General features: G+C 36.9%; 1 protein-coding gene across 5 annotated transcripts in view; it reads left to right on the forward strand.

Moving 5' to 3' along the window:
* POLA1 (DNA polymerase alpha 1, catalytic subunit) overlaps positions 1 to 26,091 on the forward strand; it is a 295,794-nt gene that overhangs the window by 121,422 nt on the left and 148,281 nt on the right. For 4 of the 5 annotated variants that reach the window (XM_086389392.1, XM_086389396.1, XM_086389393.1 and 1 more), the window contains exons 31-34: positions 2,336 to 2,467; positions 7,213 to 7,387; positions 21,619 to 21,797; positions 23,484 to 23,615. In XM_086389392.1, the coding sequence (XP_086245518.1) occupies positions 2,336 to 2,467; positions 7,213 to 7,387; positions 21,619 to 21,797; positions 23,484 to 23,615 (618 nt within the window). Of the gene's footprint in view, positions 1 to 2,335; positions 2,468 to 7,212; positions 7,388 to 21,618; positions 21,798 to 23,483; positions 23,616 to 26,091 lie in introns of those variants that run through there. The other variant, XR_015159734.1, reaches the window with a different exon arrangement.

Genomic DNA, 26,091 nt, shown 5'->3' on the forward strand with positions numbered 1-26,091 from the left:
GGTAGTTCTCTAGTTTCCTGGTCTCAGGACTCTTTTCACACTCTTAAAATAGTTGAGGACTGCAAGAACCTTTGTTTACGTAGCTTATATTGATATTTACTGTTAGAAATTAAAACTGGAAAGCATGTATTAGTTTATTTAAGTGTCAGTAAACCCATTAAATGATTACAAAAATAATTTTTTTTTCATGAGAAATATGTATTTCAAAACAAAGAAAAATTAATCAGAGGAATTGTGTCATTTTGCTATTTTAAAAATCCTGTTTATGTCTAGTTTAGCAGAAGACATCTAGGTTCTTATATCTGCTTGTGCATCCAGTCTGATGTGATGTTGGTGTTGGTTCAAGTATAGGAAAAAAGTCGTTTAACACAAATATGTAGTTGGAAAAAGGAGAACTATTCAGTAACTTCTTAAGATAGTTGTGTGTATTCTTCTTTGATTCTATACCAGTACTCTGAGTGGTATTGTCTTAAAGGTTATTTGCAATGTGAAAGTAGGAAACCATATCATACTCTCTTACATTAAAATCTATTCATCTGTGTGGTGCTTTGAGTTGATAATTTACCCATGCATGATAGTATACATTGATCATTAATTAAATGTCTGTTTCCTGAGTTTTACAGATCTTCTAGAATATTGGTACATTTCATTGTACCAATGAATTATCAAAAACCACATTTTAAAACATTTCTTTTTATGAGAAAAGTCTTTAAGTATTGGGGAGCTGTCAAGCTCACAGGAATGGAAACAAATTTTCCAAAATTCTGATTTGCGCCTGATTGCTTCAGTATTCTCAAAGGCAATATATACTGTCAGGTGTTTTCCTTGAAGTGGCAGGCTCACTTGGTTCTTTCTGAGTGATTGTCTGCCAGCTACTCAACTTAGGGTAACCCATAGTTGTCCTGTCATTCTTTCACGTAAAAATTGTGTTGAGAAAGGCAGCTAGTTTAGCTTGTAACTCAGACAGTTGTATATTACAAATGCCTTTCCTCGATCAACCTTTGTTCTTGAGTATACAGTAGATGTGCCTTGTGCATACTTCCCATTTTGTCACACAAAATAATAACTGTACTCAGGGATCAAGAACTTAAAAAAAACTGAGTTTGTGGTGGTGATGAATACAATGTGTATTAGTACAGTTTGGTGTGTCTGCCCAGGTTCATGTTTCTAAGGCATCAGCACCTTTACTGACCATTGCTTCTGCATCGCCAGTGCAAATGATATTATTAGGAAAATACTTTTGACCTCTCCAGCCTGCGAAGAGGTGTCAGGAACCCCCAGAGATCTGCCAGCCACACTTAATAGGTGATCTAGACACACACCTTTATTCCTGGTCCTTTCTCTTGTCTTTTGAAACCTACCCCTTCCCTTTGTGCATATTGAGTTCTAGTCTGATAGACTGTATTTTTTTCTCATCTTGCTTTTAACTTTTACTTTTTCTCTCTGCTTCAATGTTCTTGATCCTGTCATCTTTTCTTAAAAATCTCTTTTTTCCTTCATGTGCTAGTTCATTTTCTTCTTCCATGATTTCTGCTCTCAAATGGTAGAGGTCTTTCCATCTCCAGATTCTCTGTAACACATAGTTCACCACTCCCTTCTGGCACATGTAGCTTATTTTAGAATTTTTTTTGAAGAATGGAAAGTCATCTAATAATGACAGATGGCCTAGAACCAGTGACTGTCTTACTCATCATGCGATAGTTTACAATGCTTGAACTTCATGAATTATCGCAGAGTGAAGGAAGTAATTTCTTCTGCAAACATTGGGTTGCTCTACATGCCGAGTATCATGAGCCCTGTGACCGCAGCTCTGGGCAGTGCTGACCTGTTCCTGCTCTCATAGGGCTTTTCTGTTATAAACTCACTTACTCTGCTTTTGGAGAACTTAAGTTGACAGTGTGAGTAAATCCCGTGATTTCTGGTGCCTTCGTGATTTATTTAGGCAGAGAAACCGCTGAGAAACAAATCATTAAGTCAGAGGAACCATTATCCATCCGTCTTAAGTAATCTGTAGAAAGTTGCAGACATTAGAAGAAATTCTAAGGCTGCATAGAAGACTGAATGCATAGTCTTAATTTTTATATCCAAGTATCCTGTGCCTTGGCCTTAAAACTCATATTTCTTTTTTGTCAGGGTTATATCTGGTTATATTAGTTACTACATGAAGGAGAGAGGAGCCTTGAGGCTGGAATGTCTAAAGAGCCTGTGGCAGTATTTTCTACATATAGCTTTCTGTCATGTTTATGTGGCTAATGTGATTCTAGCAAAGATATGTTTTGTGCATATCTTTATGTGAAGGGTTTTATTTTAAAGTTTGGGGCTTTTTCTCTCTTAGGCGTTGACCAAGGATCCCCAGGATTACCCTGATAAAAAAAGCCTACCTCATGTACATGTTGCCCTCTGGATAAATTCTCAAGGAGGAAGAAAGGTGAAAGCTGGAGATACTGTGTCCTATGTCATCTGTCAGGTAAAACTGTCATAATGAATAAGACTTACACCACTTCCACACCCAGAGTAAAAACCAGATCTCTACAGTGTCTCATTTGACCCAAGTAACTGATGCTGTAAAGAGAAGGTTTAGTCTTGGTTGGTTTTACAGCATTTAAAAACATTAGTCAGGGGTATGACATATTTTGTTAAAATTTTCATGAAACTTTTAAGACCAGTGTTTTTTGTTATTGTTGTTTTTGAAGACCAATGCTTTGGCTGAGTGAAACTACTTTGGTGAGACAGGTATATAGCAGTTGCTACAGTTTAAATTTGAAATGAATTTGAAAGCGTATACCAGTTTGCTTATGTGTCCAGTTGTTGCTGCTGCTGCTAAGTCGCTTCAGTCGTGTCTGACTCTGTGCGACCCCACAGACGGCAGCCCACCAGGCTCCCCCGTCCCTGGGATTCTCCAGGCAAGAACACTGGAGTGGGATGCCATTTCCTTCTCCAGTGTCCAGCAGTAGTCCTTTATCATTCCTTTTGCAGCAGTTTCCATTCTGAATATTGGTAGAATAAGAGACTAAATGCATGTTTCACTAGCCTTTTCAAATAATAACTTGAAAAAAAATGAAATGCATGGTTATATGGAAAAAGGTGAGACATCCTAAAACCATAGCTTATGAAGAAAACACAGATTATCTAGCAAGATCCCTTTTTTACTTCTTTATTTTGAATGGAATGGGCTTAGAACCCATCTCTTGCCTTCTCCCTGTTTCATGAGGCGTCTCCAAGGAACTTCTAGGTCTTCTGGAACAGTTTTAAACCAGTAACCAGTTTTTTTTGAGAGTAGCATGCCTCTCACAGTTAGGGATGGGGAGAAAGGGTAGATCATAAGGGGATTTGGGTTTGGGGGAAATTGTTTTTATTTGTTTGTGTGTGTATTTTTTTTTTTTTTTTTGGAAGCACTTAACTTCAGTCAAAACAAAGGAGGGAGTTGCATCCCTTCTCTCTGCTTAAAAAAGTCAAAGCCTATGTCCAAATTTTTTACAGTTACTGTGGTGTGGTCTGTTTACCAAAAGGCATAATTCATCTCAGTAAGACTGTTTCTTTTTAATTAATCAAATACTGCATTTTGTTATTAAGTAAAAAAAAAATTAGATAAGCCTTGCAATATGATTGATCTTTGTCAAACTACCATCAATGTGTTTTTATTTTTTTTATTTGTAATTTACTTTTTAATATAAATTTATTTATTTTAATTGGAGGCTATCAGAGTCTTCAAAATGTAGGAGTCGTCTGAATAATATCTGCTCGGAACTGTGGATAATGTACATAACAAATGATTTAAGTACATGGACAGGAATCAGCACTTGACTCTGTCTCCCTCCTAGGGTTACCCTTGATTAAGAACTGTTACAGAAAGCCAATTCCTGCAGGAAAATATTTCCATAAATGTCTGACTCGCTCAGGCCCTTAATGTGCTTTGCATATTGCCTTTGACAAGTCTCATCTCAAAAAAACAATTTTCATATTATGCAAATAAAGATTTTGGTAAATAGGCTAGTTTTTTTCCCCTTATGTCTTTATATACATGGAAAAGCTCTTAAGATTATTAATGACAGGAGCAGATGGCAACATATAACTTTGAAAAATTATATAGGTTTTCTGAAATAGCATCTAAAAATGAAATCAAGTCACAATTATGTTTTGGCTAAACCTGGAATGGAGATGTATGGCCATAGGATATATGTATTTCAAAAGTCAAGCTTATATTCCTTGATGTCTAAATATTAGGTCTTCCAGTATCTTCTTCTTGGGTCTTATTGATGTAAGAAAAGCTCAAAATGCTGATGCTAAATCCAATTTGTTATATTTCCAACCCTTTTCCCATTTGACTGGTTCTGGGTCTTATTTAAAAACAGTTCTTTTATTGATTTATTCTTCTTACTGTATCCCAAGCTATAGGACTTTAATTTGCCTTTGTCCCCTAGCAATGGGGCATGCCCACTTTCAGTATATTTGCTAAGCAAAGCTGCCTACCTCTTTTGCTTTTAAGCACTCAGATTATTCTTTCTCTTTCCTAACACAATCATATTTTTAGAAGATGTTTCTGCAAATGTTTAAGTTTAAGAGAACTGTTTACTGCTCTAAGCAAAGGTGCCCTCTAAGAATAGTATAGTTCCTAAACAGGTTCTCTTTTGTTTAAAATTTACATTTTGAGTATACTGCTCTCCTGATAACTTACTCAGACTACAAATTCCATTGAGTTCAGAGAGTAGTGTTTGTGTAAATAATAATTTTTTAATAATTAATAATTTAATTATTAATAATAATAATACAATAATACATTGTATTATTACAATGTAAATAATAATTTACATTGTAGTTCATAGTCTTATTAAACCTAATGTGAATTATTTGCAGAGATCTTAAATTAACTTCCACTTGTTGATTAAGTGTTAAATCCTTTATTATTTAACTTTCATCAGACATAATTTTCATAAGGTATGCCTTTAACATAATTGTTTCAAGGCTTCCAGTTGTCATCTGTTAAATCTTTTTGCCCATTGGTGTCCTAGTAAAGATGACCACATCGTTTGGAATGGATTCACCATGTCTGGTTGTCCTTGTGAAGTATGTACTTTGTGAAGTTCACAAATTACTACACTGGCAGTTCAGGGAGGTGCCAGCCTTGCTTCTCAGTCTGTTGTTAAGGTGTATGCTGTATGTTTTTGCATGTACCATAGGGTCTTGCTATGTTAGAGAATTAGGTCTTTGAATCAGTTATGTCACAGCCTAAATGTTTTCCCAACATAACACAGGAAAACCTGTCATCATTCCAATTCTTTTTAATTTAGTCATATTTGAGCTCAGATTTTTAAAATATAATAAGAAACACATTTGGGTCACTGTTAAAAAACTAGTCTTTTGTGGGGATACTTAAAAAGCTCTTCAACTGAGAATATGCTTGGAACTTTGTCAACTTTTTTTATAGACGTGTCTTACATAAGAACATCTAATGATACATTGGAAAGTAACTCAAGCACCATTAAAAAAAATAATTTGCCTCCACAAATTTGGTTTTTATTCTTTATTAAAATTTTTTAAAACTCAACATTACTATAATCTCAAGGACAGATCAGTTTTTTAAAAAACTGTGATTCTATTAATTGATCAGATTTCCTGTGTTTGTTAAAAGGCAGTCCGAATATAGTTGTGGTGCATAAAGACACTGCTCAAGGATCTTTCATACTCTTTTTGTCATTGACATCCTATTCCCATCTAATAATTCAGACTTTTAAAATGGCAACAATTAAAGTTGATTAATTCTGCCTAAATTCTCTTACTGTACAGTGAACTCCTGAAAAATAATTATAAACAAGTCTTTTAATCTGAGATTTGCATGCATGCTCAGTTGCTTCAGTCGTGTCTGACTCTTTGCTACCCTATGGACTATATAGCCTGCCAGGCCTCTCTGTCCATGGGATTCTCCAGGCAAGAATACTGGAGTGGGTTGCCATGCCCTCCTCCAGGGGATCTTCCCAACGCAGGGATCGAACCTGGATCTCCTGCATTGCAGGTCGATTCTTTACTGCAGAGTCCCCAGGGAAGCCCTATAATCTGAGGTTTGCTTCCTTTCTAGTTCTTTCATTATATCTTAGCATAGGTAGAAGCTCGTTGATACACACCCTAGTTTGTTTCTGTCAGGAGCCTAGCCAGAGAAAGAGGCCATTGCCTCTAGTTTGTTGTAAGACAATGATGTGAAAGGTGGCCTTTGCTTTGACTTTGGCGCTGAACTGAGAAGGGACTGATTGTAGCAGGAAATCAAAGAATAGGATTAATATTGTAATCAGTTTTCAGAGCAGCTGAGCACTGTGAATAGTTAAAATTTATGAATCTGAACATTAAATTCTGTTGTTGCAGACAAGAGAAAGAGTGGAGTTAGTTGTTGGATGTTGGTCCAGTGGTGTGATGCCTTTTTGATTCACACATGGTGATGACACTATGCACAGGACTGTGTATGGGCCAATTTACTCTTACCTGTTATTCCTGTGAGCTTCCCAGGTGGTGCAGTGGTAAACAATCCGTCTGCCAGTGCAGGAGATGCAAGAGACGTGGGTTCGATCCCTGGGTCGGCAAGATCCCTTGGAGAAGGAAATGGCAACCCACTCCAGTATTCTTGCTTGGGAAATCACATGTACAGAGGAGCCTGGTAGGCTGCAGTCCATGGGGTCACAAAGAGTCAGACATGACTGAGCCACTGAGCACACGCATGCATTTTATCTTGTGCGTAGGTTACTACTGTTGGGTTTCATGCTCTTTTCTTTTCCCCTTGCTCATTTGTTTCTCAGTGACACTTAACAGCTTTCAACAAGAGATGTTGAATACACATACACACCCAGTCTTTAAGATGATACTATGACATTAACGTAATAAAAGGGTCACACATTTTTTGGTCATGGCTTCTAGAAGGCCTTTGTTAGCAAGTCTTCCCTGTGTGTTTCTGTGATATGGCAGGTGGAATTATTTAATCTAGTCATGCCATCTTGTTGGTTTCATGTTTCAACAAAAAATAGAACACAACACATGCTGGATTTACATTCCTGGACCGTGGGTAAGTCGTTCTCCTTGATCTTCCTCCCGTTAGATGCTTATGACCACCAACAGGTCAAAAGGACTTCTTGGGCTTTGGAATTGAATATATAAAACTTGAAGTGTCCGTCTCTTTGGCCAAGTACGTGTGATTTCTCACAACTTTCCCTGTACTGTGTCCTCTTATAGGATGGTTCCAATCTCACTGCGGGTCAGAGGGCCTATGCACCCGAGCAGCTGCAGAAGCAGGACAATTTAAGCATTGATACCCAGTACTACCTGGCCCAGCAGATCCACCCAGTCGTGGCTCGAATATGTGAGCCAATAGATGGAATTGATGCTATCCTCATTGCATCCTGGTTAGGTAAGTGTCCCGAGCTCCCTTATTTCAGCACCCAGTGATAGCAGGCCATATGGTCCTCCCTTACCTGTCAGGAGCTTTGTTTAGAGGCACGGTACCGTTTTGACGACTTCTTCATTTGCAGTTGGGCATTTGTTTTTGTCGTTGTTTGGTTAATGTCTGTCTCCCCTCCTAGACTGTCGACCGCACAGACTTGCTACCTATGTAGGCAGATGCCTGCTCCTGTGCCTGCACTCAGCAGATGCTGAGGGGAGAGAGAGGAGGCAAAAGAAAAGATAGGAGAAGGTTTTAGGCATCTCCTAGTCTCTGAGCTTACTTCATTGTTGGTTTAATCAGTGAACTTTCCTTAATAAGATTTATTGTATCTTGATTATTGTTTCCTCTTGTCTCAGACTCTAAATGTGTTTTCGCATGGAGTGAGAATGTACAACTTTTTTAACATTATAAGACATTAAATACATTTAACTTATATTTGATTCCCTTTGAATATCCTGCTCTGGCTTTTAAAATTTTTTCTAAGACTGGACTCATTATCTTCTAGGAATTAGTTGACACCTAATTTCTCATCATCTCTGGAGGTTCCATCCATCCCTGACAGCTCATTCTTTCTTTGACTTTTTGCCAGGTCATCAGATTGTCATCTCTTGCTTGGAAATGTATTTCATAACCAGCCCTGGGCATATTTCTAGATGACCAGCATATTGAGAGTTACATTGCTTTAAGGTCTCTGCTCTCTATGCCATTGTACATAATGATGAATATTTTTAGAATAACTGCCTAATAAAATCCCTGGCTAGCTCCTCACTATCTGTAAGTCCAGTTGCCACTGACATCTTACAGTCTGTGACTTGGGCAGTTATAGGCTAACTTTTCTAGCTCCAACCTTTATTTCTAGCTCAACTTATTTTGTCGTCTAAATATGGCATTCCTTAATCTGTCCCTGCTTCATGGAAAATTCTCCCCCTCCTCTCATTGAAATGTCTGGCTTAAGACACAGGCTTTGGCATCATAGGGACCTGGGTTCAAACTCTGGTTCTGATGTTCATGAACTCTGGCTTTCGCAAACCTCTGAAGCTTGGTGTCAGCCTTGGTCTCTGGAGTCATAAACTAGAGTTGTTCTGAAGGAGCCATTAGAGGTGCACTTGAGATGCTCCATCTAGGCCTGGGCAGGGTTAGTGCCTGATCTTGACCACGCCCCACTCACTGTCAGGCCTGTGCAGAAATATGTCCAGACTCCTCTAGTCCATCAGATTTGCATGCAGTTATCTCTTGGTGTGCGTTTGTAGACTGAGATTGGACAGATGAATCATCAAGTCACATACTTTCCACACTGCTCTTGTTGAATGTGTTTCTGGGCTCCTCCCCGCCAGCATGCCCCGTTCGCCCCCGCACCTCCTTCTCTCCATTCTCCCATTAGTGTCTGCTCTGGAAGTGGAAACTCATTTTTGACATTTGCCTAAGCAAAACATAATTAGGAAGATAAAATTCTGCTACCAAAATCATCATATAATGTATTCTCAAAGTTGAGTTGTATTTGATGATGTTTATAAATCCTCAGCTGGGAGGAGGGAGCATAAGTGCACAATATTTTTGAGCTTCCTTCTTTTTTTTTTCCCTCTCCTCCGCCTTGAGTGCTTACTCTATCAGAAATTGTAATAAGTCCTTTGCATATGTTATCTCATTTAATCCTTTCAGTAACCCCATGAGGCTATGTTGTATCTCCTCCATTTTACAGAGAAGAAAGCTGAGGCTTAGAGAGGTAACTAACTTGGTCTTGTCACATCGCTAGTAAGTGGCCGACTGTGCTTGGACTGGGAGTCAGCTCTGTGTGACTCCAAAGCTTGTGCTTATACCACCACTACTTCTTACCTGGGAGAGGTTGTGACCCACGCCCTCAACCAGGAGTGGTATAGTGTTGATGCAAAGACCTGGGAGCTTCATCCTCTTCATGCTTCCTCTTCTCCCCACTGGTAAACGCCTGCACAAAGCATTTGTTTTTTTAGAGTAGATCTTCCTGGTTTTAGTTTGGATCATCAAGAACCTGATGCAAAGGCTAACCATTGCCCTTTCGTTCCTTAGTACTGAATTTTCTGGTGGCCTGGAGCTGAGGAGAGGTAGATGAAACAAGCCTCATCTCTCAACTGACATTTAACAGATAAGGGTGGAGCCTTGTATTTCAGCAGAAGAGCCCTAGGTGGTAGATCCTAGTTGGTAGACAGGCTGATGCCCACTTGGATATCTCAAGACTGGCTGTACAAGGAGCAGACCAGACTGATTTTGTTAGTTCCAGGGTTGTATTTAAGATCCTTTTCATATCCATTAAATCGCAGGCACATAGTAACTGCTTAAAGACAAACTTTCTCATCATTGTGGCTATCTTATGAATCCAGTTTTCATGTATTATTTTCAAAGCTGGTAGGCTGGGGAGCTCCATCTTCAGAGCGTTCTTGGTGTTACTTAGCACCCTCAGTCTACCGAGGGGACCATGTGACTGTGTGCACATCACCCCTCTCCTACCTCCATCGCCTGAAAGCTCTCGTTTCTGGGTAGCTGCTTAGAGCTGCTGAAGGGCCTGTGTCTCTCACCCTGAAGGAGCTGCAGCTGCTCCCCTTTTTATCTTTTTCTCATCTTTATCTTCTGCTACTTGACAGCAGTTTTTATGCTGAAGACATGTGAAGTTGTCATCGTTGTGCAGTCTGCCTCCTCCTACCGCAGCCCCGGCATCACCAGCAGTATCCACATACCTATCTACATTTGTAGTAAATCTCCCAGTCCTTTATCTTTACTTCTTTGGTCATAGGAGGGTCCACAGTAATGAAGTGCAGAACAGCAAGTGCCAGTCACCATGAAGATGTGTAGAAAATGTGGAAGCTGGCTGGGGAGATCTGTGTAAGCATCTGCCCCCTGCCCTTTTTAGGAGCTGCATTTTGATCTGCATCCTTTGTTCCTCCACCCCAAGGGAAAATTAGGGTGGCTGTTCTTCACTAGGGGATTCAAGGCCCCTGTTATCAGTTCTCACTTAGCCTGTGGTTTTAGAGGAGGAGGGAGGAGATAGGGAAGTGGTGGGAAAGAAGGGGAGTGTAAGGGGGTGCCTGGTTTCTAAGAGGTGCAAGCTATAGGCATAAAATTACTGTAATTTGTTTTTAAAGTTCTAAATCTGTTTTCTTTATATTAAAAAAAAACTGCAGTTAGTGAACTGACACTGTTAAATGAGTTGAAGTCTGCAAATGTACACATAAAATATAAGCCCTCCAACCGTCTAATCACAGACATAAAATAATTCTCTTGCTTTTAATGTAGTTTTTATCTTTGACTAATGAAATGTATTACAGTGTTGAAACTTCAGTGAAGTTTGCTACTTTGTCCTTTTAGCTAGTATAAAGAAATCAGGAATAATGGCATAATTTCATTTAGGAAAATTATTAAGTTCATGATTTTTTATTTTTAAGACTCCTTTGTGGAGAGCAACTATATTTTTCAACTACCTCTTTTTCTGTTGCTTTTATACTGCTTTCCTTGAAATGAAAGGCACGCATCAAGTGTTGGTTTTATCCTGTGGCTTCATTTTGGAAATGCTCTGACTATTTCTCCCTGTCAGAATACCTCCTGAAGTCTGTCTGGTGGCATGTTGCATGGCCAGGTGTTCTATATAGGAAGGTCGTTTCAGTGAAAGGGAGAGAGGATAGTCTATTAAATGAGTGAGTGAATAAGTCTGTTGAATTGAAAGAGAATAATTTGTTCTCCCTAATAACTAATGGTCCTCATTATCCCACAGTAAAATGTGTATCATTTTTCTGAAACCCATGCAAGATTATTGCTATTGGGCTTAAATAAAGCTAAATTTTACTCTTTTCCATCTGTGAATAGAAAAAAATATAGTATTACTCTTCTTATACAATAGCCCTATGGGAAACATGGCCACTAAAACTTGGAACTCTTAGCTTTTGTTCTCTAGACTATAGGTTTTTTTCTCTCTTGTTCTAATGAAAGCTCTCTATATTCTGTGGATGAAATATTCACAGTATGCTCCAACATCCAAATAGTCTTCTGTACCTAGCAAAACAGGCTGGGAATGAGAATATTCTAAAGTTCATTCTTGAATTTCATCTTTTAATAAATTTATATTTAATAGATGACAATACTTAAAATTATATAATATCTTTACTCTGATGAGGAATGATTTTGTACAATAACTTTCAAGTACATTTCTTCATGGTCAGTTATAAAATTTCAGGCATTTGGCTATCAGGGCTGTTTTTTCATTGGTCCTGAGAAATTATTGATATTTGAAGAACATGAAAATTTTAAATTTAATCTCTGAAAGTAGTGCTTAAAACAAGGGAACACACTTAAGCCACTGTGTTCCTGAGTTAAATTGGAAAGTAAAAACCCCTCTTTTTATAAAATGGCCATGCCACCTTACAGAAGGTGGTTTCTGTCAATACACAGAGTTCAGTGGCATTTTCTAAGAAATGAAATGCCACCGCAGGCCGTGCCATGTATGGGTGTGCCTTTGGTAGACCCAGAGAGAGATACATACAAAGGTGGTGGTGGGAGTGGGATGATGCCACAGCAGGTGCCTCAGGCATTGCTTTCTTGATCAGTGAAGACTTTGCCTTTTTTCATGATTAAGCTCTCAGAAGAATGTACATACATGACCATCATTTCCAAACCTTAGATATTTAATATGACATAATTTATAATAAAATTTAAAACAAAAGATTACACCAACTGCAATGTAGGATAGTAAGTCTTCTCAGCAGATAAGAACCCCCTCTCAGGCTGGGTGCCAATCCAAGCATGTCACTGAATGGCTCATGCTCCTGGCTTTCTTATGCATCCATGGAACAGATGAATGTTGAAGACCTGAGTAATGGGTGCTGTGAAGGGTACAAAGTTGAGTTGGCTGAGGTTCTTCAATTACAGCCCAGCCTGTTGAGTCAATTTCCCTCTTGTGGGAAAATCTAGGGCCAGCACAAGTACATATCCCAAAAGAGGCAAAATAAATTTTTCAGTGTTTTGGAAGAAGCAGAGCCCACTTCTAGCTGGGGCCACCCAGGAAGAGTTTATGAAAATGGAGATGTTTGAGGCCATGTGGGTTTGCACTGTGCGTGTGGAGTTGGGAGTGGCTATCTGTGTGTCTGTGCTTCCAGCCCAGTGATGAGCAGCAGAGCCCTGACTTCCAGGCCATCCCAGCTGCTCTTCAGGGCACATGAGGGAGTTCACAGAGAGTCTCACAAAGGGTATTCGTTGCACTGCATTGTACCTCAGTCTTTACAAGGTGAGCACACAGCGCTTGTGCCTGTGACCCAGGTTCACCGTGCCAAGGGCCTGCAGTGGCACTGTTTACCTGACTCAGGCATACCTCTAAGAACTTAGAGCCCCACCAGAGCATGCCGAGAGGAATTGCTAGGAGTAGTGATTTCTTGCTCTGACTTTGTAAGGCTTGGAATTTCCAAAGGAAAATGGAGATTTGTCACATTATTTAAGTTTGATCCATTTTTAAAAATTTAACTCATTGAGGAGTAATTGGCAAATATAATTGTATGTATTTAAAGTGTACAGTGTGATGACTAGAGATATGTTTACATTGTAGAATGTTTACCAAGATCAAGATAATTAACATAATCATCACCTCACCCTTCTGTGGGGCAGGGGTAGTGTGGTGAAAATGCTTAAGATCTACTTGCAGCAACTTTTAAGTATGTGATACTGTATTATTAATTATAGATCAAGATTTTAAAGATCATCATATTAAACATACTAAAATGATGCCAAGACTGTGTAGCCTATAGAAAAATGGGTAAGACGTAATATAATGAAAAAGAGCTGAGTACAGCATTGTGCACAGATACTTAAACTGTGTAAAATGTATACATATGGTTAATTCAGAAAAGTGTAAAGATGATGAGTTTTACGTTCCTCCTTTGTTGAAAAAATATAAATATTCTTATAACTAAAGTAAGATAGTTTTTATAAAATCAGATGGGAATATCATTGAAACATGTATATTATCATATGTGAAATAGACGAGTCCAGGTTCGATGCATGAGATAGGGTGCTCAGGGCTGGTGCACTGGGATGACCCTGAGGGATGGGATGGGGAGGGAAGTGGGTGGGGGGTTCAGGATGGGGAACACTTGTATACCCATGGTTGATTCAAGTGAGTGTATGGCAAAAACCACTATAATATTGTAAAATAATTAGCCTCCAACTAAAATGAATTAATTAATTTAAAAAAATCAGATGGAAAAAATTGTTAAGCAGTTACTAACTCACTTGTAAAAAGGTGGGTGTTTAGGAACCTGTAGCATGACTCTGCACATCACCCCCACCCCATATCTACCAACATAGATGGAGAGAAGAGGATTTTGCTGTAAGAGAAGCAAAATCTTTTCTTGGTCTATTCCTTTGTGTTATTTTCCAAATATTTTTTCAGCATAAAGTTACTGTGTTTTCTCACATCTAAAAATAGGAAAGAAGATACTTCCAAGTTTTTTTCTTGCTTAGAGGTACAGGTCTCATTAAGTCAAAATTCACGTTCAGGGCTATCATCAAGGGCATTAAAAACAATCCTGTCTAGCAGGATTTTTTTTCTCCATCATGATTGTGGGAGTTATCTTTTGCAAGACAGTAAAACTCTTGGGAGTTTACTTAACCCACAGGTTTGGATATTATTTCTTTTAAAATACTCAGACATTTCTCATTTATCTTATGGAACGGTTTGTTGTTGCTGTGAAAAGCAGGTTCAGTTGCTTGCCACTTGTACAGTCAATTGTTTATCATTCAGTTGGATCTGTAGTATTTAAAATTTTTTTATTATAAAAAAATTCCAAACGTGTAATAGTAAAGAGAACTGTGTAAGGAGCTCCCATTTGCTCACCACCCAGCTACAACCATTCTGCAGCTGTGGCCAACCTTCCTCCTCTTCACCGCCTCTGATGATTTTGAAGTGAACTCTAGACATTGTATCATTTTACCTATAAATATTGGTATTTCATTTTGCATTTCTAAAAGGTAAGGTTCCCCCCTTTTAGCATAAGTGTAACATTATCACTATGGGGGAAAAAAACCCACAATTTCTTTTTTCATCACATATCCAATAAGTGTATTTCCCCAGTCGTACTGTGAATGCATTTTTCCTTTAAAATGAAGCTCCTTCTTTGAACTGGAATCTAGTCAGAGTCCAGATGATAGTTAATCTTCTCTATCCCTGTTTTGTTTTTTGACCCTTCCAATTTATTTGTTAGAGAAACCAGCAATTTTTGTCCTATGGAATGTCCCTTATTCTGGAGTTTGCTGTTTGCATCCTGGAGATATCCTTTAACACATCCCTCTGTCCTCTCTGTTTCTTGTAAAATGGTAATTAGATCTAAAGACTTGCCCATATTTTGGTTCAGCTTAAATTTTTGCTAATCCAACTTCCTAGGTAATGGTCTGTACCTTTGTGAGGAGATGCATAATGTCTGATTGGAATCTAACACATTTTGAAACAAACTCAGAGATATAGCATGAGAGATACTTCGTATTCAGTTTTCCTACCTTTTTCAGTGTATAAATTTTCTTTTTTTTAAGTTGAAATATAGTTGATATACAGTGTTATTTAGTTTTAGATGTACTGTGTAGTGATTTGAGATTTGTATACATTATGAGATGATCATCACAGTAAATCTAATAATCCTCTGTCCCCATACAAAGTTACTGCAGTGTTATTGACCATACTCCTTATGTTATATATTATATCCAACTCCCTCTCCCTTTTGACAGTCAGCTGTTTGCTCTCTGTATCTGTGAGTTTGTTTTCATTTTGTTTTGCTTTTTAGAGTCCACATTTATTGTTATCCTGTGGTATTCATCTTTCTCTATTTTATTTTACTTGGCATAGTACCCTCTAGATCCATCCATGTTGTCACAAATGCAAAATTTCAGTTTTTGGTGACTGAGTAATATTCCTGTGTGTATGTGTGTGTATGTGTGTGTGTGCGTGTGCGCACACGCACACATAACACATCTTCTTTATCCATTCATCTATTGATGGGTCCTGAGATTGCTTCCGTATCATGACTATTATAAATAATGCTTCAGTGAGCATTTGAGTCATGTATCTTTTTGAGTTAGTGTTTTTTTTTTTCCCCTGATAAGTACCAGATGCTAAATTGCTAGATCGTATGACAGTTCTATTTTTAATTTTTTTGAGAAACCACAATACTGTGTTCCATAGTAGTTGTAATAATGTATAATCCCACCAACAGTGCACAAGGGTTCCCTTCACACTACATTGTTGGTAACACTAGTTATTTGTTGTCTTTTTAATAATATCCATTCTGACAGGTGTGAGGTGATAGCTCACTGTGGTTTTGATTTGCATTTCCCTGGTGATTAGTGATGTTGAGCATCTTTTCATGTGCCTGTTGGCCATCTGTTTGTCTTCTTTGGAGAAATGTCTGTTCATGTCCTCTGCCCATTTTTAAAATCAGGGTTTTTTTTGTGTGTGTTGAGTTGTACGAGCTTTCTATGTATTGAATATTAACTCCTTATCGGATATATTATTTGCAGATATTTTCTCCCATTCAAGTGGGCTACCTTTTCTTTTGTTGATAGTTTCCTTGTCTGTGCAAAAAGCTTTTTAATTTGATGTGACCCTGTTTGTTTAATTTTGCTTTTGTTTCCCTTGCCTGAGAAGATATAGCCAAAAAAATACTGCTAAGACCAGTGTCAAAGATGGTACTTCTTAGTTTTTTCCTAGGAATTCTTTTATTCAAGTCTAATATTTATAAAGTCTTTAATCCATTTTGAATTTATTTTTGTGTATGGTAAGAGAAATCAATATGAATTTCTTATATAACAGACATACAGAAAAGTTCACAAGAACCTAACTGCTCCATGAATTTTTCCAAAGTAGACACGTACCAGTGTAATCAGTCCTGAGCACAAGAAACAATATATTATTGTATCCTCAGAAGCCCCTCCTATCCCCTTCTAAAGATTGTCCTCCATGCCCCAACAGAAAATTACTATCATGACTTACAACATCATAGATGAGGTTTTCTTATATTTCAATGCTGCATAAATTATGTCTTTACTCTTAATGTCTGGCTACTTTCATTCAGTCTGTTTGTGAAATGGGTCCATGTGGTCGTACTTCATTTCTGTCTACTATGAATATCTCACACTGTGTGACTACCTACCAATGGATTCTTTCCACGCTGGGTGGTTATCAGTATTAGGCATTCTAGTACATATCTTCTGTTGAAAAATTATATGTATTTCTGTTGGGTATATACTTAGGAGCAGATTGGCTTGGTCATAGTGGGCATATATGTTCAGTGTTAGTAGATGTTACCAATTATCTAACATGGTTCTACTAATTTAGAGCTGCTACTAGCAGCGTTTGAGTGCCTGCCATTCTCAGCAGTACTTGGTGTTTTCCTCTCTTCTTCATTTCATGTTGTGGCATAATGTTATGGTTTTAATTTGTGTTTCTTTGATGACTAATACAGTTGAGCACCTGTTATCATGCTTATTGGCCATTTGAATATTTCCTTTTGTAAGAGATCAGTTCAAGTCTTTTTCTGCTTTACTGTTGAGTAGTCTTTTTCTTACTGATTTGCAGGCATTCCTTATATGTTCTAAATGAGTTCTTTGGTAATATATGTTGCAAACGTTTTTTATTTGGAGTGCTTTCTTCTAAAGGATAATTAACATACCATGCATATCACACAGTCAGTGTATCAAAACACAGAATATTTCGATTGCCTAGAGAGTTCCCTTGTACTCTTCCCCAGTCCATACCCTCCCTCCCACAAAAGGAGCCACTCATCTGATTTTTATAACCATATGTTAGTTTTGCCTGTTATAGAATTTTGCACAAGTGATCTCCACTGGTACATGCTTTTTGTGTTCAACTTCTTTCACTTAGCATATTTTTGAGATTCATGCATCTTGTTGCCTGTATCAGTATTGTCTTTTTCGTTGCTGAGTAGTATTCCATGGTATATGCTACCAGTTTGATATTCATTCTCCTGTTGATGGACCTCAAATTGTTTCCAATTTATGAGTATTATGAATAAAGATGCTATGAACATTCTTATACAGGGCTTTTTATGGATGTAGCATTCACCTTTTAAAAGTTCATTTAAGTATTTTTTTCTTTAATCATACTAAATTTTCAGTTTGTTATTGTTCTCTAGGAAGTCCACATATACGAAGGCATGGATTCATGGAAAAGATTCGTTTCCTAGAAAAAATTTTTAGAAAAAAATATTCACATTAGGATTTCATAAGTTAGCTTCCCTAGTATTTTAAGTGATTTGTTTAAGGTATACTTGTGAATACCAGTTACTCTACTCATATGGAATTTTATTCATATGGATCTTTCCTGCTTCCCTATAGTTGTATGAACATAATTGACTTTACCGTAGTTATTTGCAGTTGCATTAGTAAAGACCTTGTCTTTGGAAGATGATTATTTAGTCAAATATATCAGCCTCCAAACCTAACACCCTGAGTTTGGAGCGTTTTAAATACTCCTTGAAAATGGGGACAAGTGAACATTCTAAAAACAGATAAATAGTTTACAATTATTAGAAAATACAATGGTAGAAAAAATAATCCTGTTCTATATGTTACATTGGAGGTATGTGTGATAAGAATGGGGCAATCTTAAGTAAAAAACCACTCCTGAACTCATCCTGTCCAATGCTCATGATGTTACTTTCTATAAATACTCTTGAAATATGAGAGCTTTGATCCTGTTGCCAAAATAATGTGAGATCCTATAAATTTTCTAATTATAAATGACAGTATTTTAATTTCATTCCACTGTGCCTCTGTCCTGTCTCATCGTTGTCGCCCTCCCCCACACCCCTACTCCAGCCCAAGAAAAATGGTGTGACTGGATCACTACAAGTCACAGGGTTGAGTTAAAGCACACATCATTTCCATGACTGCTCTTCCCCCACATAACTGGTGCCAAGCGCAAATAGGCTGCTCCTTCTTTTATTCTGTGCCGGACCAAATGGTTAAAGTTATCTGTCAAAAGCTAGTCTAGTAGAAGTTCTTTTTCTCAACTGGGACATAAAGTCTGTTTCTTTAAGACAGTTTGGAAAAGCTCTGCATAGAAGAGATAAGGAATTTGGAATTGAGTTTTGTATCTCTTGGTTGCTCAAAGACTACTGTGATTACTTACTGTGTAGTGTGCAGTTTAATACTGATTATACAGTATATATGCACGTATGGAAACTGTGATCATAAAGAGTTTGCTTTAATGTCATTTCTGACGATTGTGTTTCATTTTGGAGGGACAGTAATTACAAATGGAGTTCTTTATAGCAGTTCAATTTTGCACATTTTAAAATTCCAAATCTACCTCTAGGTGGCAGCACTAGACACTTTTTCCCTGTTTGATTTCAGGCTTAACGATTTATGGTATAAGTAGTAAAACTTTTTTAAGTTTCCTGAAACTTTGAAATAAGCTGTTCATCGCCAGTTTTGTGCAGATTTGGAAAAATTAACTTCTATGTTGAATAAGTTTGGGGTTTAAACGTGAATTTTAACCTTAAAAAAGGATTCCAGCAGTAATGATCCATATTTTTAACATGACTTCTTAATATGTTTTCTTAAAAAGATTTAACTTAGCCCTCTGTGATTTGCCTGTTGAACTTAAAATTGTCCTCCCAAGAAAATCACTTCTTTGTGATATTTTTATATTCAAGTAACTTGTACAAGGGTTGTTATATACTTAATATTTTAAGGTTATTACAATGTCTTCTCCCTATTTTCTATTGAAAAAAATATGCCATTTTGACTTATGGCCAGAAGTACTGAGATGAAGTCCCTTTTCTTGGAAAAAAATCAGCTTGTGTGTAAATCTGAAGTAATTAGCTGGGCCAGTTGGTTTTGTGATTGCCCTGGGCAGATAAGGGTGGTTTGTGGGAATGGACATTTAAAGTAGACATTTCATAAGGCCTGGTAATTTTTATAACTCTCAGTCACTTGTTGGGCTTTTGTCCATAAGTAGCAGGACAACCCATGTCCAGTTGTGGTGTGTTCAGCGGGCAGGCTGCCTCAGGTACACTCAGTGGACATGACTGGTAGGGAGGCCTATAAAAGCTTTCATTGCTTCCTGGTTGCAGCCCAACCAGTTTTGTCTGTGTGCAAACCCAGCTTTGTTTTGTTCCTTGATATTTAGGTTGTGAAAGAAGCTTGTCTTTTAGAAAACCCTTGCTTATTTTTTTCCATACTCTTTGAAGAGTATTGGCCTGGGAAATTGGTGGAATAATCATACCATCAGAGAAAAACTGGAGCTGCTTTCTCATAATCCCGAATAAAGCAAGACATGTGAATACAGTTGGATTCACAACTAGAGGTTCAGGAATTTGCAGCAGTTACCCTTCACTGCAGAGAAGAAATGGCACCATTCACAGGGGTGGGCCTAGTTTCTCTCACTCCATTCCTCTGTCTCTCCTTGTCTTTAAAGGAGAGGATATGTATTCCCCCACACTTCACTAACTTGCTGTTTCTCTTAAGCTGTAGGTAACTTGTAAGATAAAAATGTATAGTGAGCCTTGGGGTCACGTGGCTAGTGAGCCGTGTGATCTATGTTACAATAATTTATATCACTAACCAAGAACAGGTTTTCAATTTGTTTTGAATGTGTAGTCTTTGTTTTTATTATACACTATCATGTTGGGAAATACTCACTTTAATTACTACAAAGAGCAGCTATTAACTTGGCTGCAACATGAACGTGCGTTTCATGTATTTTTCCAAATGTATAATTTTGAATGAATACTAAATGATGGATAAATAATGTTCACCCACTATTTTATTTTTTCATTCATGTGGCATTTGTTGAGTGCTTTTTACATGATCGGCATCATTGAAAATGATTTGTCCTCTAATGTCTGATTTAAACTTTAAAAGTGTATAGTAGCTCCATTTTGCAGATGAGAAAACCAATACTCAAGAATCTTTTCATTTTTTCTTTTTTAATCACAAAGCTATGCATTTCTTTCCAACTCTGTCCACAAGCCAGCTCCCCAGTGGGTTTTTTTTTTTCCTTTTCATTCTTTTTTCAGCACCTTTCAACTGCCAGAGTCAACCCTAAGTCTTTTATGATTATGAGATGTCACTTGACAGTTGACTAGCTAGGATTTAGAATCTTGTCACTGAATTCTAAATATATCTGTTAGATTATCTAACTATGCAAGCTGTTGATAGAGATAAAACAATTTTTAGATATTTTTAGTATTTGGACTTTTATGCTCAGTGACTTTTACATTACTTATTTACATTTATACTAAAATAAACATGATAGCTTTATATTTCTAACCAAAAAATACCTAGAATTCTTAGGGATTGCTAAGGAATACTTTCAAGAAAATAAGATATAGAGTGGAATAATTATCTTTAAGTATAAATTCATATAGTGGATTTTGACATATATGCTTTAGTCAACGGTAAGTTAAATTTGTTGGCCTTAAAATCTTTCCTTTTCTCAAATAGCTTGGGGAAACAAGATAGTGTAAACTATGCATCAGTTGATTTCTTATGTTGTTTTGATTGAAATATAGAAGGTATATTTGGCTTCAGGATTTTCATGGGACATTTTGGCCTATAGAATTTGTAGATCATTGTTTTTGCACGTATTTTAAATTTCTGAATTCAGAACAGTAAAACCATGTTGCGTTTTGACAGATGCTGCTACTGAATTTTAACCACTGAATTAGATAGCAACCTCCATGCTGTTAGCTACTGAGCCAAGATGGAATTGACCACTGCGTTGAAATCAGGGTTAGCAGTTGTGTCTGCACTTGAAGGAGTTGTAATAGCAGTGAACTTGTTTTCCTTAATGGGATTTTTATTCTCTCTTTTCAGTTTTAATGGTAATACTTTGATTTTGGAGATTTTAATAGTGCATTTTTGGGGAGATTGTCACTGTAACTTTAAGAAAATAGTAAAACCATCCCATAGAAGTAAGTAGTTTCCAAATGCAAATGTCCAGTAGCCTGTTTCTGCATTGTTTTGATGCAGTTTGTTTTGTTTATAATTTCCTTAAAAAAAAAAAGAAGTCATTTGTCTTGATGATATGAGCCTCTATCTTGAGTTCAAATGGTTGTGTATGTATTTCATGAATTTGAAACAACTCTTCTGATTTCTTTGTAGTATTTTTAGGAGAAGGGAATTCCAATAATTGTACCTTTCTGAATTTATTTTTTCTTTGACATTAATAGGACTTGACCCCACCCAATTTAGGGTTCATCATTATCATAAAGATGAAGAGAATGATGCTTTACTTGGTGGCCCAGCACACCTCACGGATGAAGAGAAATACAAGGACTGTGAAAGGTTCAAATGCCCATGCCCTACATGTGGAACCGAGAATATTTATGATAGTGTCTTAGATGGTTCGGTTAGTTATTTTTGTTTCTTTTTGTTTCTTTTGTGAGTGAACTAGTATAAAATCCTCTTTCTCTCCCCTGTATGTGTAAAAAGGAAAAATGTTTTTAATGTGTTTAAAGAATTTTGGCATCATATGAATTCTGCCTTCACAACTTACGTTATTTCTGCTTAAAACCTCTTAATAGAGTGTACTTGAATATTTGTTTTTGGCTTCCTAGAATGCTTGGCCTTGGTTTTTTAAATGGAATCTCCTGAAAATTCTAAATTATCTTAAAGTATTTTTATGGTAATTCCTTAATTAGTAACCTGTATTTCTCCACTCCCAGCCCAATTTATTAAGACTTAGAGTGATATTTTCCTTTATCTTAAATCAAGTTAATGGGAACTAAGTGTTTTTGGAAAGTTTTTGTTTATCTTTACACATCCCACTTGCCTCCTTTTTGACAAAGTTACTCTGATGATCTTTTCTGCTGTCTTTGCATATCAGGCATTAAAAAAGTCACAAGGAGACATTTCTCTCAAGAAATACTGCCAAAAAATGTATCATTGACCTTGGATCAGAACTTGAAACTTGGCCAATCTACTTGATTCCACTGCAGTGTTATACATGTACTAGCCATGGGCAAATGAGTAGGCAGCAGAACCATGTAAAACCTTGAAACTGAAAGAAAATACATCCTTTATCTAAATTAAAAGTAATTATTTTAAGTTAATTTGGACAAACAGCAGATGTTTTGCATTTTTTTGAATCAAAACAAAGCAGTCTTTGGAAGCAAGTGCAAGGAAGAGGCAGACACAGATCAGCAATACTTGCTAAATCCTTGAGTTTTGCTTCATTACAGCTGTAAATAAGATAGTTAATTGCATGGAGGCTTGACGACTTGCAGATGGGCTAACTGTGGAAGAGCCGATGTCAAGCTCTAAAATCTCTTCCACCTGGAATTGCTTAGTGTGGCGGGGTAGGGTTATATACCAGATTGGAGCAGGAAACCAAGATGTTTTAAGTATCAAGAAGGAAAACAAATGCTCCAGAAACCCCAACAGTTTTCCTGTATATTACATTTGCTTTGTCTTTGTTTAAAACAAAACAAAACGTTTTCTCCAACTACTAATAATTCATAGTTTCAAATTTGTGCTCCTCCTCTCTCTCCCCTCCGCCAAATACATTTTTCACTTGTAGGGGATGGGGTTACAGAAATTTTAGATTTGCTAAGCTAATGATGTGATCATTTTGTAGTGTAACACTTAATTTTTAGACTTTATTCTTAAAAATTAAGTTGGTAGTACTAAGCAAACTATTGTCATTAATATTCTTGCATTGTCTTCAAGTTTGGAATGAATAAATACAAATTTAAATTTTTGCTCAGTATCTCTAAGAAGGATGTTTATTTCCAGTAACTTGACTTTACTGGTATTTTCAGAGGGGAGACTACTTTATCCATGGAGTCTGCCATGTATTGAATGTAAAAAAAGTGATTTCAGGGTTTTCCCTTCAGTTTTCTTCTCCATTATCATAGTGACAAGAGTGGAAGCTATGTGTGACTGAGGGGATCTTTGAGTAGAAAGTGGTTGAGAAAATAAGGTTAAAAACTTACCAATAAAATGAATTAAGAATACAGTACAGCAGGACAGCATGTAAGTATTTAAGCACAGAAACCTTTCATAATCTTTTTTTTGTCTGTCTTAACTTCTGTAGGGAACTGATATGGAGCCCAGCTTGTATCGTTGCAGTAACATCAATTGTAAGGCTTCTCCTCTGACCTTTATGGTACAGCTGAGCAACAAATTGATCATGGACATTAGACGTTGCATTAAAAAATACTATGAAGTAAGTATCTACCATGAGTTTCTTACATATGCAATGTACTTAGATTTGATACTTGTTTTTAAATGGTTTTTTGTATTATTGGTTTTTTCCCGAAACTAAAATTTCGAAAAGATGAAGGAAAATGATTTGATTTTTCTATTGGGGATTTTCATCTCATTTTATTTTTAGAAATGAAGCTTTTGCTTTTAAGAAAAAATGAAAATATAATCAGGAAAAGGTTTCATTTCTTGCTACCTAAATAAAATGAAGTTATATGGTCACTCGGATCTTTGGGCAGAGGAGGAAAAGTCAATATTAACCTTTCTTTGGCAACTAGAACTGTAACATCATGTATGGTGATTTATAATAAACTGCCAACTAGCTAACACTTTGTGTTTATGTGGTAATCTAAACCATTTCACAGCTTAATTTTCCAAGGAAATCAGAATAAACGTCTTTTAAATTTAAATGCAGTTTGTCTGTCATTTTAAAAGAGAATGTCTAATTTTTATAAACATATAGTAAAAATTCCAAAAGAGTGAGTGAGCTGTCTGCATTATAAAGAAGGCTTCTTTCAAAGTTTTGGTTTTGTTTTTAACACATTTCATATGAATGAGTTTTTTCTCTTAAAAAGTTAAAATTAAAAAAATCCCCACATTTCCTATTTGATTTTTCTTAGTGTTTCATTATGTCACTTGTCATCTAAAACATTTTCTATTACTTTGAAAGCTCACTGTAACTTATGTAAAGAGGCTACACTGGCAAGGTATTTCCAAATAATGCTCAGGTTCTATTAGGTAAGACTCTTGACTTTGATCAGTATCATTTTATAATTTCTACTATATGTTACTTAACATACAGTATAGCATTTTCTTCTTTAAAATCTAACTCATTAAATGAAAATCAAGTATTAGATCATTAGGATGAAGAGTGAAAACATAGAGTTCTAGTATTGTGATTTTTGGAGTAGAATAATTTATATTTGTCAAGGAAAAAAACCCAAGTAGGATTGTCTGAAGATATTTTTAAAATAGTAATTATGGCTACATTTTGGGAAGTCTGAAATATTTTAGTGAATAATCCTGTGTTGCACTTAATGAACATTGGATGGGAATAAAGGTTATCTGTGGGTTCACATTCCACAGTAGATGAAATGTTCAGCACGTGAAATGTTAGGCCTTTATTTAGCATAAAGAGCCCAAATCAAAACTATTCAGCTCGTTTACAGACCTCAGTGGGCAGAGCATGATTCTTGACTCTTGGGAAGAATTCCGAGTTTTCTCTCTGTGTTTAGTCTATCAGATTCTTCACCATGGAAATGTTAATACTAGGAGAAGCTCATCTATTTCCTTCTCTAAGAATGGGCAATCTGTTTTGACTAAGTTAGGAATAGGCAGAAAAATGATCTTCTGAATAGTTAGAAATAACCCTAACTGAAAGATTGATTTCGAATTGTGTGTGTGTTGTGGTGGTAGTGGTTATATAAGTATTGTTCAAGCTTAATAATCTAGCTTTAGGCATCCAGACATTTAACCCGAGGTTTCTATAGCATTTAATTGTCTTGTCTATCTCACTAACAGTTACAGTTTTCCTGTTGTTAACTGCCCACTTGATTGACTTTCCTAAGAAATTTCAAATTAAAATACCCAAATGTCATTCCTACAGTTGAAGGGTGATATGACTGTCCTCAAAATTAGGAACCTATTTCTCTTTTTATTGACATTAGGCGTATGTGATTGTCTGGGAGAGAAAGAAATCCATTATTCCTTCTTTTCCTGACCCCATGATGAACAAATGTTTCAAATATCCTCAAAATCAGAGCTTTTATATGTTATACTTTGTTGTTATACTTTATCAGTAGAGTGTTCTCTTTCTTCCTGACCCCAGACTTAAATGAACTTGGCCAGTAGAGAGATACGGTGTTTCTTTTGTTAACTTGCCTCTAAATGATACTGGTTACAGTTAGTTGAGCGTGATACATGGTCTCGGTGGTAGTCCTGCTGGAGGTCAATAGACCAAGTGTACTGGAGATAAGAGTGTTGGTAGTAAGTACTATGGAGAAGGCGAGGGTACCCCAGTCCAGTACTCTTGCCTGGAAAACCCCATGGACGGAGGAGCCTGGTAGGCTGCAGTCCATGGTGTCGCGAAGAGTCCGATACAACTGAGCGACTTCACTTTCACTTTTCACTTTTCATGCATTGGGGAAGGAAATGGCAACCCACTCCAGTGTTCTTGCCTGGAGGATCCCGGGGACAGAGGAGCCTGGTGGGCTGCCATCTGTGGGGTCGCACAGAGTGGAACATGACTATAGTGACTTAGCAGCAGCAGCAGCAGTAAGTACTAAGATTAAGTGTCTGTTCTCTGAAGCTAATGACCAAAAAGTTTCCTCCTATTTTGCAAGTTAAATAATGCTCCCCATTGGACATAAAATTATGTCCAGTGAGAGCAAGAGCCTTCATGTTTTTTTCATGTTAGTTTTAGAATCACTGTAGGTGAA

Source organism: Bos grunniens, chromosome X (assembly GCF_055505025.1).
Source record: "Bos grunniens cultivar Pamir isolate PY7600 chromosome X, Bosgru_T2T1.0, whole genome shotgun sequence".
Classification (NCBI taxonomy): Eukaryota; Metazoa; Chordata; class Mammalia; order Artiodactyla; family Bovidae; genus Bos; species Bos grunniens.